Below are 14,317 nucleotides of genomic sequence, written 5' to 3' on the forward strand. Positions count from 1 at the left end.
TAATAATACCACAAAGAAGTCACCCTCCTGTCAACTACAGGGAGGGAAAGGGCAGGAAACTAATGACCAAGAGTCAATTTAATATAAAAAGATTAATGGCTTAAACTGAAGTTCAAAATGTACAAAGGTTTTTTTTCTCTTAATACAGTTTGCTTTTAATATTATCGTGAGAGTCATTTTTCCTTATAATTAAATTCCACTTAGTTACAAGACAATTCCTTAACCCAAAAAGGATCCACTCTGTTAAGGAATTTCTTTCTTCATCTTGTCACTATTTCCTCCAATTAAAGAATTTTTAAATACACAAACAACAAATTTCCAGAAAGAACTTTTAAAAGGGAGTGCTAAAATCAGATCAAGATCTTAAACACCATAGAGGGCGCCACGGTCACCAGAGCATGGCGGCTGCCAGGGTGAAAATCACATTAGAATCACGGTTAGAATCTGGACAATCTATGTCCATAAGTTAAACAAAGACTAAGAACCAACCTCTTTCTCCAGCCAGTTAAAGAGTTCACAGAGGGCAACGGCATCTTTAATCTGTTCAAACAACGGAGACATTTTGAAAGTTATTACTGAGCATCAGATGAGCACACTCAGAGCCCAGCCTAACATGATGCTGAGGGGGCTGTGCCTGCAGGGCACAGACCGTCAGCAGTCAGGGCTGAGTGGCAGGCACTTCCTGTGACAAGCCTGCCACACCTCCCACTGGCAGGGACAGGTTCCTCTGCTGTTCAGGAGGTCAGGCACTGCCAGGAAGGGGCCCACCTCAGAGCCACCCCAGAAGGTTCATGCCTGTCCTCCAGGGGTCAGGAAAGACAGGCCACTGCCAAAAGCCATGTAGGACTCAAATATTTTTAGACCTTTCACTGGCTTTCAAACACAATCTGAGCCTTTTAAGAGGCTTCACCTTCTTCATCTTCATCGTCATCATCATCGCCATCATCTACACTATCATCATCAATATCTCTTTTTGAGTTGTATGTTGTACTTTGCAAAGATGGGGCCCATTCAGTATTTTATTTCATTCTTTCATTAACACCAGAAGGCCCAGAGAGGTTCCAGCCATGTGCCAAGCTCAAGGCCACAAAGCAGGTGAGGGAGCTGGGCCTTCTGACCACCATACATCCCGTCTTCCGCACAGGCTGCTTTACTCACATGAGCACGCCTCATGCCTTCTGATTCGGCAGAATTCTTCACAGCCTTGGTGATGCAGATGGGGGTGTAAGGCATACAGCAGCGATGATCCTGGGGGCAAAGGGCAATTGTATAAGAAATGGAGCCTGGCTCCCCTCCCCCAAGACCAAGGCAATACCCCTTCACCCAGCACACCACACGTCAGGCAAATCTTTTGAAGAGCTCCCACTCAGGACCCACCCAGCTGGCCTTCCCCAGGGCCTGAAGACCTGCTGCTTCTTTTGGTTGAGACTCTGAACATGACGAAAGGGGCTTGAGCTCATCCAGAAAGATAAAGTACATCAAACAAGGTATTTCTCTTCTATCCCTCAACCCCTTAGCTCTTTGAGGCTGCTGGCTGCCAGCCATCAGCAAGAGATTGCTTTTCAAGCCTCCATGGTTGTGGTCAGGGTTCACCAAGGGATCAAAGCTTGACCGAAATCGCCCCTTTATTGCTGCACAAAGGAGGCTTTTTCCCAATGTCTGGGGACACACGTGACTGATGAGGGAAGGCTCGTGCTCTGTCCCCCTTGTCGCTCAGGGACCCCACGTCAGCTACTATTCGTGCTCTGATCTTAAAGAGCTGCAAGAAGCTCTTCCCAATTTGAGATCAAGTTAGAATCCAGCCTGTGTGATCAGTACGACCTTGCACTTGCACGGAGTCTTGCAAAGGGCTGCAGCTCTCTCCACCCTGTTCTCTCACACACATGTGTCCCTCAGGAAACAGAGAAGGCAAACGTGATCCCCACTTAGGTCAAAGAAGGAAAGCTCTGAGTAACCGAGTGTATCACAGGGTGACAGGGACAGGATGTGATGACAAGCAGGTCTAGAGGGCCAGGCCTGGACTCTCCCCAGATTGATGGAAAAGAGGACATCCCTGGGCTTGTCAAAGGTCACTTGGCAGCCAGAGGCCCAGGGCAGGGCAGTCAAAAAGGTGACATCTAGAGCCAGCCGAGTGGCTCAGTTGGTTAAAAGCACAAGCTCTGAGCAACAGGGTCACCAGTTCGATTTCCACATGGGCCACTGAGCTGCGCCCGAGCTGAGCTGCCACTGAGCTGCCAACAGGTGGCAGGATGGCTCAGTTGGTAAGAGCACGTGCTCCTAACAACAAGGTTGCCGGTTCAACTCCCACATGGGATGGTGGGCTAGGCCCACCCACAACTAACACTGAACACAGCACCTTGAGCTGAGCTGCCCTGAGCTTCTGATGGGTGGCAGGATGGTGACTAGACTTGGAGCTGAGCTAGCTGCACCCTCCACAACTAAGATCAAAGGACAACAACTTCGCTGTTCCCCTTCCTCAATTCCCCAACAGTTTCCCTTCCCTAATTTCCCAATAAAAATCCTTTAAAAAAAAAAAAGTGATATCTAAAGTGGCTTGGATTCCAGTCCTGCCCCAGACCCTAGTTAAAATGAGGGGACAGGTGTCGGTGGCCCAGCACCACGCAGCAGAAGCTCCGTCGAGGGCAGGGCGATCACTACTGCTTCACCTTTGAGAAACCCCCAACTCGCGAAGTCTCTCTGGGCCTCGGGTGTTGTTCTATATACAATGTTGGGGGCGGGGGGAGTAATGCTCCCCAAGCTTTGGGCATTATCATACCACCTGCATAGCTCTTACCTAGCTGCCTACCCCAGGACTCTTATTTACTTCTTTTCTTTACCTTTAAATCAACTTAGTTTATTAAACTCAACTTGGTCTTAAAACTTGTTTATATTTTCACGATCTCACACGCTAGTTATATTTTTTCTAGTATACACTAAAACACTTTTAAAACAGATACATTTAAATAAACCTAAATGCTAATGTGTGCCACTTAAAATCCTCTCTCACACCAGACTTTGGAAAACACAGGATCCGAAGGGTTCTAAGGCCTTAGCCTCTCCACATGGCTCCAGCTCCAAGGGCTCTGACCTGACAGCCAGTCCTGGGGTCTGCCTGAACAACCTCTGCTTCAAAGACCAAGCTACACAATGCCAGGACTGGGAAGGGGCAGGCAACTGGAGTGACAGGACTCAGATGGGCTTCAGCGGGGCAACCAACCTTGGGGATGGCCTCGCTCACAGCATAGCTGGCCTTGTCGCTGACCCACACCTTCTCCCTCGGGGAGAGGTTGCTGCACAGAACCTTGAGCTCGCTCATGATGGACTGGTAGGGAAGCACCTGGATTCTGTATTCGGCTTCCGGGCTCAGGTCAAGAAGCAGGTGCTCTTTCACCCTGGGGGCATCTATGCGGTCACCGTCAATGAAGAGCCTGCAGAGGGGCCAGGAAAAGCAGGGCTCGTGAATGAGAGCACAGAATACGTGTAACAGGCTCTGTCCTCTGGCTATCAAAACCCAGCGGCTTCTCCTTCCTCCCCGTTCCATGCCTAAACCCTGCTCTCCACACTGTGTCCCCTGTCTCTGTGTGTATTGTCACCATCCACCTGATTCCCCAAGCCAGGACCTGGGTGTTGTCCTCCTTCTGTCCTTCATTAAGACCTTTGGACCAGTAGCCTAAATCTCCACCCAATCTGTTCAGCTTTACCTACAGCCTGGCCAGTCACTGCCCTCGTTCGGGTCACTGCCATCTCTCAGCTGGATTAGTGCCACAGCCTCCTGTCTGGTCTCCCTGCCTCTAGCCTTCCCTAACCATCCTGTTTTTCACAGCCATAATATTGTTCATGATCTACAAGCCTGAATCTGTGGTTCCCTGGGAAAGACTCATTCAGTAGCTCCCAAGTATCCTCAGGATAAGAGCCCAAGCTCCTGAACTTGGCGCACAAGGCCTCCCTTTAGGTGGCCTCTGCTCACCTCCTGGCCTCACAAGCTCTGTGCCAGTCACTGACCCACTCCAGGTCCTCCACAAGCACCATGGTCTCTCCCGCTCAGAGCCTCTGAAATGCTGTTCCCTATGCTTTGATCACCATTCCCCTTGCCCTATCTACCTAGCCAACTCATATGTACCCTTAATCTCTACATCAATACTGCTTTCCCCAAGAGTCTCCTCTGACCCCCAAGTCTAGGTCAAACCCCTACTGTAACACTCATAGCCACCCTACTGACAAGTTAATCCCCACTTGTGTGCCTGAATCCCCAAGGAGACATTCATCTCCCCAACTCTAACCAGGGCCCGTCTGTCTCATTCATCCCAGCAACCAATAGAGACCATAGCACATAACAGGCACTCAATAAATGTTGTCTGAAAGCAAAAGCCATCCAAATAGAAGAGCAATGGCGGGAAGGCCACAAGAAACTTTAAAAGACAAGCTGATGCTTGGACAATGTGTGACTTGGGGCATTCCTGTGTCATTTCTGACCTTCATAATGACTGGGTTTATTTGCATTGTGGATCTTGGATTGTGTAACTTGTTTCTGAGCCTATACACCCTTTTCACCGGCTGCTAGAAAACTTGGGATCAAATATGTGGCCTAAACAAGACTTTGCAGCAGGAATTTTATGAACTAACCTCACCCGCTTTTGTTCTCATGTCCTCACCTACGTATTCTTTTATCTCACTGTACTATACAGACTTTCATAGACTGCACATCATGAGGGTAGAGGCAGGACATACATAAATGCCTCCTGTTAAGGAAGACAAAAAGGGAGAGGGAAAAAGAGGCAGGAAGGGAAGAGCAGGAGGAAAGCAGCAGATCAGCGGAATGTCAGACAGTGACCAGTGGGCCCGGACCAGAAACGGGGTCCTGGGGCTCCGAGGAGCTGTGGGGAAGGACCTGCAGGGGTGGGACAAACACTCACATGATGGTCTCTAGTCCTATGATGGCGTAGGAGAAAAATACCGGGTTGTGCTCCACATCTGATCCTCGGAGATTGAACAGCCCTAAAAAAAAAAAAAAAAAAAAGGGTCCCAGACTGCCTGACTTGAGGTTTTAAGGGGTGGCTTGTAGGGAAGGGAACGGCGAGCTGTGGAAGGGTTCAGAAAGGCAGGGAGCCATTACTTCCTGGTTCCACCTCCGAGCTGCAGTTGCTCATGTCCGCCAAGTGATGGCACCAGAACTGTTTCTTACCCCACCACCTCACTGTCCCGAGGAGAAGGGAATGGAGGAGTGATTAGTAAGAAAACAGGAGCAATGCCTCCAAACAAAGAGTTGAAATGGTCCACCTGGTGGTGACCTGCCAGGGCTGGCCTTGCCGCAGAAAAGGCTCTGGCACTCCCAAATACAGGAGAGGGAGCCAAGTACTGTCTCCCTTCTGAGGCAAATGACCTAGGGTAGAAAAACGGAGACCCACCCAGGAGGGGAGCCAAAAGAGGCCCTCCCTCTAAAGAAGGGTCAGTGAGCCCTGTGGAGGTGGAGCTTCCCAGCAGAGGAACAAAAGCAGTGAGTCAGAGAGGCCCACCCAAGGGTCAGCTGTGCCGCTATGGCTGGGTCCAGGAGGCCCTACAGCCAGTGCCGGGATTTGGTGAGGCGACTGCCTGGTTGAGAAACCAGAGGGGCCAGCAGAGAGCTCAGCTCTGGCCCCGGGGGCTTGCATGTGCCCGATGCTTTCTCTCCTGAGGATCACAGTACTAAGAGAGCTTGGTGTAAAAAGGACAGCCTGTTTTCAAATGATGGCTTCTCAAAGTAAAACAATGAGGCAACATTTTTAACCTAGCAGACTAAACAAGCACTTTAAAAAAAAAACATCATAATGGGGCCGGCAAGGGTGTGGCACAATGGGCGCGTTCACCTAACACTGTGTAACCTTTCTGGCACAAAAATAGCATAATAGGTCAAAGCCCAACCACGCACATATCCTGTAACCCAGAATACCACCCTAAAAGCCAACCCAAGACAGGAAGAAAATTATCAAAAACTAAGACACCAACTTTGATGTACCAAGATTTTGATGGAAGCATTATAATAAAATAGTGGGAAAATTGGAAATGACCAAAGGTCATCCTTAGAGGAATGGTTAAGTAAATTATGGTATGACCATATGATGGGATATCTAATAGTCATTAAAAATCATGCTTATATGCTTAGAGTCTACTGCTGATACACTGGAAAAAAATCAAGCTACAAAAGTATATATGCACAGAATATTAACAGTAATTATTTCTGGGTAACAGGGTTCTAAGTGACTTTTTTCTTTCTACTTCTTCTGCAGTTTCCAGGTTTTCTACAACAGGAATGCGGTTTTTTTAGTAATCAAGAGGAGACATTTGCTTTCTATGTTATTTTCTCTGATGTTGAGGTTATTACGTTAATTAGGGGTGTAAATCTCTGATACACTTGACCATGTCTGGGGGCTGGGGTTTGGAGAGCTAAGACACTGTGTAGTAGTGTCTCTTTCTCCAGTGAGAATATAAACAGATAAGGCAGTGCCTCTTCTAAGTTACCCTGGGTCAAATCAAGTCAGAAAATAGCAGACAAGACAGGAAAGTTCAACCAGATTCCTTCAGATTCTAGAAGATAACAGTAGGTACTGAATAATTGCATGAGAATGGTTTAAGATCTAAAAATTTGAGAAACTGCTATTGTATCAAAAGGCTTGGTGAAGAACTTTCAGTTCCTAAGTTTCCTGAGGTAGGAATACTTCTAGAACATTCTCACTGTGAAGAATTTGGGGAACCATAGGAAAAGTATATAAAGAAACAAAAAATCTCCTGCAATGCCACTTCTACATCTATAGAGACACGTGAATGCTCACAGCCATCAAACATTTGGAGGAAATGTCCTTCCACAGGGACATCCCAGTCCTGAAGAGACTGGCCAGAGGTGGACATCACCACAGATTTAACATCAGGCCCTGACTGTACTACTCAGGCTACATTCCTCTCCCCCACTCCCTATAGCTCTCCCTCCATCCTCCTCCTCCTTGGCAGATCCTATAACCATTTGGTGGCACAGTCTGTGCATATTCCCTGGCCACTCAAAAGCTGAATGGCATGAACACACAGATTCCCAGAGAACCAAAGGAGAGATTCGGTAACGAGTCCAAAAAACAGTGAAAGCAGTGTACTCACACGCGATCTCATCCAGGGCGGTGACCACAAACCACACAACGTTCCTCTCAGCCATTTTCACCCGAAGGTCTGCAACCTTGTCCTTCCAGGAGATGCCTATAAAAACCAAACATACTTGCAACTCCAGCCCTAATCTCAGGGACCTACCTGGGTCCCAAACTTTCTTCACTGGAACCACATACTAGGGAACGTATTGCTTGAGCAGACAGGAGGCCTGGAACCAAGCCCTACACAAGAGGGATGACTCTGTCCAAGCTAGTTGAGTGTCAAGAGCCCTGACTACCTCACCAGCAAAACTGATTCATTTGTTCATCCCACAAATGTCGCTGAAGAATCTAGATTTCCCTAGCAAAGCATGTGCCAGGCACTGTGCTGGTCACTGCAGTGACATCTCTGAGCAATACCCAATCTCTGCCCTCACAGAGCTTACAATCTATTGGGTTGTCGGAAAAGTCATGACGCGTTTTTGCAATGAAAAACAGGAAAAAATACGTCATGACTTTTCCAGCAACCCAATAGAAGGGAAGACAGGCAATTAAAGCAGCAACAGTTACACTACACTATAAACACTGATGCAACAGCAGGGCGCACTGAGATCACACTACCCTAAAGACAGAACTCCTCCAGTCTTAGAGGGCAGGGGACTATCACCCAGCACTTTACTCGCCTTTCATGCTAAGCCCCAGGAATTCCCTGGGGTCTCACTCACTGTGACTACCATTTCCAAATCACTTGCCTTATCAGACACAGCCAGGGCCTCCTTCTGCTCCCCAGGATGAAATTGTGGCTCTAGTGGAGCTCAGTCCATCACCACACCACACCGCCCACCATGGAACAGTATGTAACTCAGGTCACAGCCACCAGTGAACAGCGTAGGCATCTGTCCTATTCACCCAGCACCTAGCCATGTCCTGCACATAGTGGGCACTCAAATGTTTGCTGAACATAAATCTTACCAGCAACATTTGTTCTCCCCTCTCCTACAAGCAATGGGTCAGAGCCTCTGCTTCAGTTTGAAAAAAATTCAAAACACGCCGATAGAAAATGTTTAGCTGACCCTGGGCCACTCACTGGACCCACCCCCCACACTCTGCGATACCCTCTGGTGAGGGTGTCACAAGGAAAGCAAGCTGGGGGCTGCCCCCACAACCAAACGCTGCTTTGAAGCTCAGCTCAGGAATGCTATTTAAAACTTGGCGGAGAGTCTGGGCTGTAATGCTTTCTTCCCAGGACCCCTCTGGGCAATCTGCCTACATTCCAGACATCCCCCATCCACCTCTCCTGTTTCTACAGCAGGGCTCCCTCTCTGCAGCCCCACCTCCCAGCCTTTCCCTCTGCACCCCTCGCTGTCCCATAAATCCACACTTTCATCTCCCACAAACTGTTCACAGGACTTGTTCCTCACCCACCACTGTCACACAGGCCAAAGAAACCCACTCACCCCCCAAGGCCTCTAAAGCAGAAGGTACAAGAGGCCTGGGTGCCTGGGAGGGTAAGCCTACAAACGCTGGCAGAAGAAAAGGAAATGGCACCTAGGAACCACTCGGCTCTGTTTCCAATATCAGACACCTGACAGGGGTGGTTTAGCAACTGAGTGGTAAAAAAGCCAACCTAGCAGCACCCAAGGTCTTCCCAGAAGAGCTCTGTAAGAGTAAATTCTGCCAAAGTAAGTGGCAAGTAGGTGGCAACAGTGAAAATAAATAAAGCTACCACTTACATCAAATGCCCCACTGTGCCGGTGGGGCAAAGTCCTCCCATCAGCTCAAGCCTGACTTTGACTCAGAGGACCGTTATGGAGACAACGGCAGCAGGTGGAGGGGCCCCGATGGCTGAAGGCCCTGCTGGGCACAGCCTCGGCTCTGACCTGTGTAATCCAGGCCCAGCGTAAGCAGGGGTTTGCACGGGCGCTCAGGGCGGTCTGTCCAAATCTTGTCCACAAGGTTCTCCTTGACAGGAACGAGGTGGTGGCCGGCGCTTCTCAGAACCTTGGCCATCTTCTTCCAGTAATCTGAAGAGAAACGCCCGTGGCCCAGCCATGACTGAACGCCCATAAGGCTGCAAGGTTCTGAGCCTGGAGCCTTCTGAAAGGCGCTCCTTCGGTGGCCCTGCACTGGCTATGCAGGAAGAGACACCGTCAGAGGAATCTTCACCTCCAGTGGCTTTCCCCTGCCTCTGTGCCAGAGTTCATCTCCTCGCCTTGGCCTTTATTGTGACATCAAGTCCTGCTGAGCCCCCAAATGTTCCACAACCCACAACAAGCAAGGAGGATGGAGAGACCCCTGGAACCCACTTCCTCACCCAAGCTGGAAGGGCCCAGCACACTCACCTGTAGGGATGATCAGCGGGTCCACACCAACCTTGGATCCTTCAGGAAGTACACTCACCAGCCAGTCTTCCTGAGTCGGTGTATCCTTCAGACCTATGGAGGGAAGAAGTGATTAAGAAACAGTCCCCACTGGGCCCAAGATCACTGTCCTACCCAGAAGGATGCAATTCGCCAATATCATGATAGCTGGGTCATTATTAAGCACCTTCTTTAGGTGGACTGGCAGGATTTGGAAAATCTGACCCTCCCTTAATCCTGGAAGGCTGTGAGAAATACAAGATGGTATATAAGGAATCCCAACCCTAAGATAAGGGTGAGAAAAGAAAAAAGGAGAATTTTCATTAGTTTTTCATTAGACCCCTGGTAAAAATGGCACCCTGAGAACCACTGCCACATAGTTACATAGTGTCACTGCGAAGACTGTCTCATCTTCCTTCGGTCACTTTCCCACGCCTGGTCCCTTGATGAGAGCTTGGTGATATGGTGAAGGCTAGGAGCTGGGAGCTTCCCTTAATCCCACACCAGGTAAGGGAGACACGTGGACAGTGTCCTCCCCTCCCCTACAGGGCAACAGTGCAGAGAACAGACCCCCACCCCACAACCAGGCCTGACTGAAGGGCTGAGCACAAGTCTCAGCAGCAAAAAAAACCTTTCCAGATACCACAAGAGGGACACACAGGAACTGCCATCATATTCTTTAACATGGGGCCTTGAGCTTCCCAACTCCCAAGCACAAACAGCCCTCCCCGTTTCTACGAGGCTAGTCATAGGACACCAGAAAGGTATTTTTGATATTCCAGTTTGTCTTTAATCCAAGCCAGTATCTTCTATGTTTGGGATGTATACGAGTACCTTTTTAGCAAAAATCTGATTTTTGCTAAACAATTAACATCTTGGTAAAATATATGCATCCAGTGAAAGTTCACGTACTCTAAATCAGTCCTCACCTTAACTATTTTCTCTCCTGAGCACTGACAACCACATCACCACAGTAGGGAAGTTCAAAGGTTTATAAGGAAATGAGCTCACGGACCTCAGTCCTAAAACACTGCCTAGAAGCTGGCACTGAGTTGTTCTTTTGCTATTTGATTCTTTCCTATTTTTTTTCAAGCCACTAAGCAAGCCACTTATTAACAAAGTTTTTTATGCCCGTAGTATAACTTTCACAGGATGAAGTCACGTCATCTCCTGGCAGACAGATATTTGGCAAAGCCCCAGGGATGAGTCGCTCACCAGCCAAACCCACCAGGATCTCCCGACACAGGAGACGCCTCAAGAGAGGTGGGCTTGGGGGAGAGCAGCCTCAGGGAAGGAATTCGAGAGGGGCTCGGAAGGGACAGGGACTCATTCCTCGGGGCCGCCACACACCTGCTGGAAGGAACAGGCAGACAGCACCGCTCCTCTGGTTCTGACCCCCAACTGCTAACAGACCTGGAGGTCTGGGCCCCAAAGAGAGATGACACCTCAGGGGTACACTCAGTGATCCACTGGGGTACAAACACAAAATACCAAAATTTCTATTTGTATTTATTTTTTCTAAAAAAATAATTAATCTTTGCTCCTATCTGAAATAGACAGACACTAGCACATATATATAACATATAAACAAATAAACATATATATATATATTAAGTGTACAGGAGCCATTCACAGAGGTATGCAATTAAAAAGTGTACGAGTATAGGCCTAGAACCCCACAGCCCCGTGTGTGTGTGTGTGTGTGTGTGTGTGTGTGTGTGAGAGAGAGAGAGAGAGAGAGAGAGAGAGAGAATAACTTTGGCAATAAATCCATTGCCAGGACAAAAATACTCCTAAGGCCTCCCTAAGATACAACATACATATATGTAGATGGAGAGTGTGACATGCACACACACGTGCACATGCACGCAGGCACGCACACGCACACGCGTGCACACACACACACACACCTCAGTAGACTAGCTGCTTGGGTCTTGGTGTCAACTCAACTCAACTCAACTCAGTGTCAACAGCCTCTGTTCCCTGAACTGTGAGTCTGGTGACAACCTGCTTTCCTCATTTCTTCCTACAACAAATAAGAAATATCAGTTATTTGCCTCATCTTCTCTTCCTCACTCAGCCCTAGTAGCCCCTTTCCCCTCACCTTCTACTCTTCAAGTTCAAAATTCAGGAGAAATAGGCCTTTGTACAACCACTAAAACCATGTTCCTAAAGACTATTTTAATGACAAGGAAAAATACACACAGCACAAAATGAAATGAAAAACCAGAATGTACACACACACACACACACACACACACACACACACCATTCAATAAACACTGAGCTCTACGCTTTCCATATTTCTTTAATTCTCAACATTTTATGTGGTACTTACTATTATTATCCCCATTTACAGGTGAAGAAACTAAAGCACTAAAAGTGGAGTAAGTTTCTTGCCCAAGAAAGTTCCAGACCCATGCTCCTGCCCTGTGCTCTTCTCCAAAGCTGAGCTGCCAGAGCGAGTCAGGTCCTCAGGGGGAGGGCTTCCTAGCCTCTGCTGCCAACAGCCCCTTACTTTTATCCTACTCTGGCATGGGGAAGTGAAGAGCAGTGGAAAGGCCTGCAGTGCACGAGTCAAATGCATGGCAAGGTGTGTGATGTGCAGCAAACAACAGTCCTCTCTGGCCCTCAGTTTCCCCTCACTAAAATAAGCATCCTGAACCAGGACCTTCCAAAACTGAATGGTATGTCTATATAATGATGTTACTCTTCTAGTTTTCCTTGTGCCATGAACTGGACTGTATGCCCTCCAAATTCATATGCAGAAGCTCTATCCCTCAGCGTGACTGTACTTGGTCCCAGGAGTTTTAGGAGGTAATTAAAGTTTAATGAAGTCATAAGAGTGGTGTTGTAACCTGATAGGATTGGTGGCCTTATAAGAAGAGGAGGGGCCGGCCGAGTGGCGCGTTGGTTAAGAGCTGGCGTAGGACGCCAGCTCTGAGCATCAGGGCCCCAGTTCGGATCCCACATGAGGACCAGTGACACTGCCCTCTACAGCTAAGATGGTGAACGACAGCTCGACCTGGAGCTGGGCTGCCATGAGTCGCCGGCGACGGCATAGGCTGCACCCCTGCTGCAGTGAGGCTGCCATAAGCTACCGTGAGTGGCTGGCAGCCAGTGTGAGCGGCCGGCAGCCGGTGTGAGCTGCCAAGAGCCTCTGTGAGCGGCCGTCCAGAGGCCGGCAACCAATCTGCCTCACCCGGGAAGAGCACAATGATAATACCAACATGGGCCAGTGAAGCAACGTCCTCCACAACTAGACTGAAGAACAAAAGGACAGCAACTTGTCTATTCCCCTCCACCTGATTCCCCAGCATTGTTCCTCTCCCTCAACTCAATAAAAAAAAAAAAATTTTTTTTAAAAAGAAGATGAGGAGCCAGAGATCTAGCCATGGGAAGACACAGTGAGAAGACGGCCGTCTGCAAGCCCAAAAGAGAGCCCTCACCAGAACCTGATCAAGATGGTACTGACCTCAGATTCCGGCCTCCAGAACTGAGAAAATAATTTTCTGTTGTTTAAGCCATTCAGTCTATGATATTTGTTATGGCAGCCTGAGCAGATGAAAACACTTTAGATTCTAAATAGGGTTAATATTAGAAGCCCTGAGGAGCTCTAGGGTCCCTTCGCAAAGCTGGCTAACTAAGGCTGGGAATGGCCATGCCTCTACACACCCATCTTCATGAGCGTCCAGTTGCTGTCCATCTGCTTGGCAGCCTGAAGAAAGTAGCGCCCGTCGGTCCACATGGCTGCATGCTCTTCTGTGACGATGGCTGTGCCTGGAGCGAGGGAGCAAAACATGAGAAAGGTTTCTGACAACCACCCAGAAGCTGCGCAAAATGACAGCAGATGGGCAAGCACAGTGAAAAGCACGAGCTCCTGTGAGGCCCAGCCACCCAGCACCACTCTGATCGGGCCTTTGATGCCAAGGGAACCTGCAGGCAAGAGGAGACAACGCCTCTGAGCAGTAGCTGTGGGCCAGGCTCTGTGGAAACGGTCCCGAGGCAGCCCCGGCTGTGTGGGTGCTGGTCTCTGCGCATGAAGGACCCAACCTGTGCAGCATGAGTCCAGGCCAGTAGAATAGAGGACTGTGGACCTAGGGCCAAAATGGCCTCATTCAACTAGACAGGCAGAAACGGTTCCTGTGCAGTGGTCAGTGATCTGCTCTACCGGAAACCCCGGTGGACCCTGTGAGTGCTCGTGATGACTCAGTGGCAGTTTATGCCTCCCACCTACACCTGCCCTCGGTTCCCACAGGTCTGGCAGAACTCAGGGCATTCCACAGGGGTCTCTGCCAAAACCAATCCTACGTGCCAAGCAGCACAAGCACTTCCATCAAAGGAAGCAGTGGGCTAACTCCAAGGAGAGAGGCGCTCTCACCAATTCTGTATAGCTAGCTGAAGGGATATGAGTCTGAAGGGGGTAACCCGCCCGGAAACTCAAGGGCACAACAGTTTTAGAGCAGTTAGGGCAGGGCACCAATGTAGTTCAACATTAACCTTTGTTATTTAAGCAGAGAGTGATAACCCAGAAACTAACAGCCAAGCACTCGGAGAATTAAGCAGGACCAGTAAGCTAAGGTGGAGGTGCTGGGAGATTAGCATCCCATTACTTATTTGGAGCACTAGCTGCACGAGTATAATTGATATGATTTTCTGTATTTATGTTATAATCAACAGAAAGCTCAAAAACATTTTTTAATTAAAACTTTGAAAGCAAAAGCATAGAGAAAAGGTGACTTTAGGGAGCTGAAGGACGCTGGGAGCTCACACCTTTCTGCAGGGGCTCAATGCGGAATGTCTGGTTTGCATTTTCTTTTTGATTCTATATCACAGGCTAAAACTCATTCC

General features: G+C 48.7%; 1 protein-coding gene across 2 annotated transcripts in view; it reads right to left on the reverse strand.

Annotated features, from left to right (window-relative positions):
- XPNPEP1 (X-prolyl aminopeptidase 1) overlaps positions 1-14,317 on the reverse strand; it is a 49,697-nt gene that overhangs the window by 12,718 nt on the left and 22,662 nt on the right. For both annotated transcript variants that reach the window (XM_019646670.1, XM_019646671.1), the window contains exons 5-12: positions 13,142-13,246; positions 9,449-9,541; positions 8,987-9,130; positions 7,123-7,218; positions 4,914-4,995; positions 3,218-3,428; positions 1,159-1,248; positions 490-540 (exon numbers count right to left, since the gene is read on the reverse strand). In XM_019646670.1, coding sequence (XP_019502215.1) covers positions 490-540; positions 1,159-1,248; positions 3,218-3,428; positions 4,914-4,995; positions 7,123-7,218; positions 8,987-9,130; positions 9,449-9,541; positions 13,142-13,246 — 872 coding nt within the window. The remainder of the gene's footprint in view (positions 1-489; positions 541-1,158; positions 1,249-3,217; positions 3,429-4,913; positions 4,996-7,122; positions 7,219-8,986; positions 9,131-9,448; positions 9,542-13,141; positions 13,247-14,317) is intronic.

Source organism: Hipposideros armiger, unplaced genomic scaffold, assembly GCF_001890085.2.
Source record: "Hipposideros armiger isolate ML-2016 unplaced genomic scaffold, ASM189008v1 scaffold_105, whole genome shotgun sequence".
Taxonomy (NCBI): Eukaryota; Metazoa; Chordata; class Mammalia; order Chiroptera; family Hipposideridae; genus Hipposideros; species Hipposideros armiger.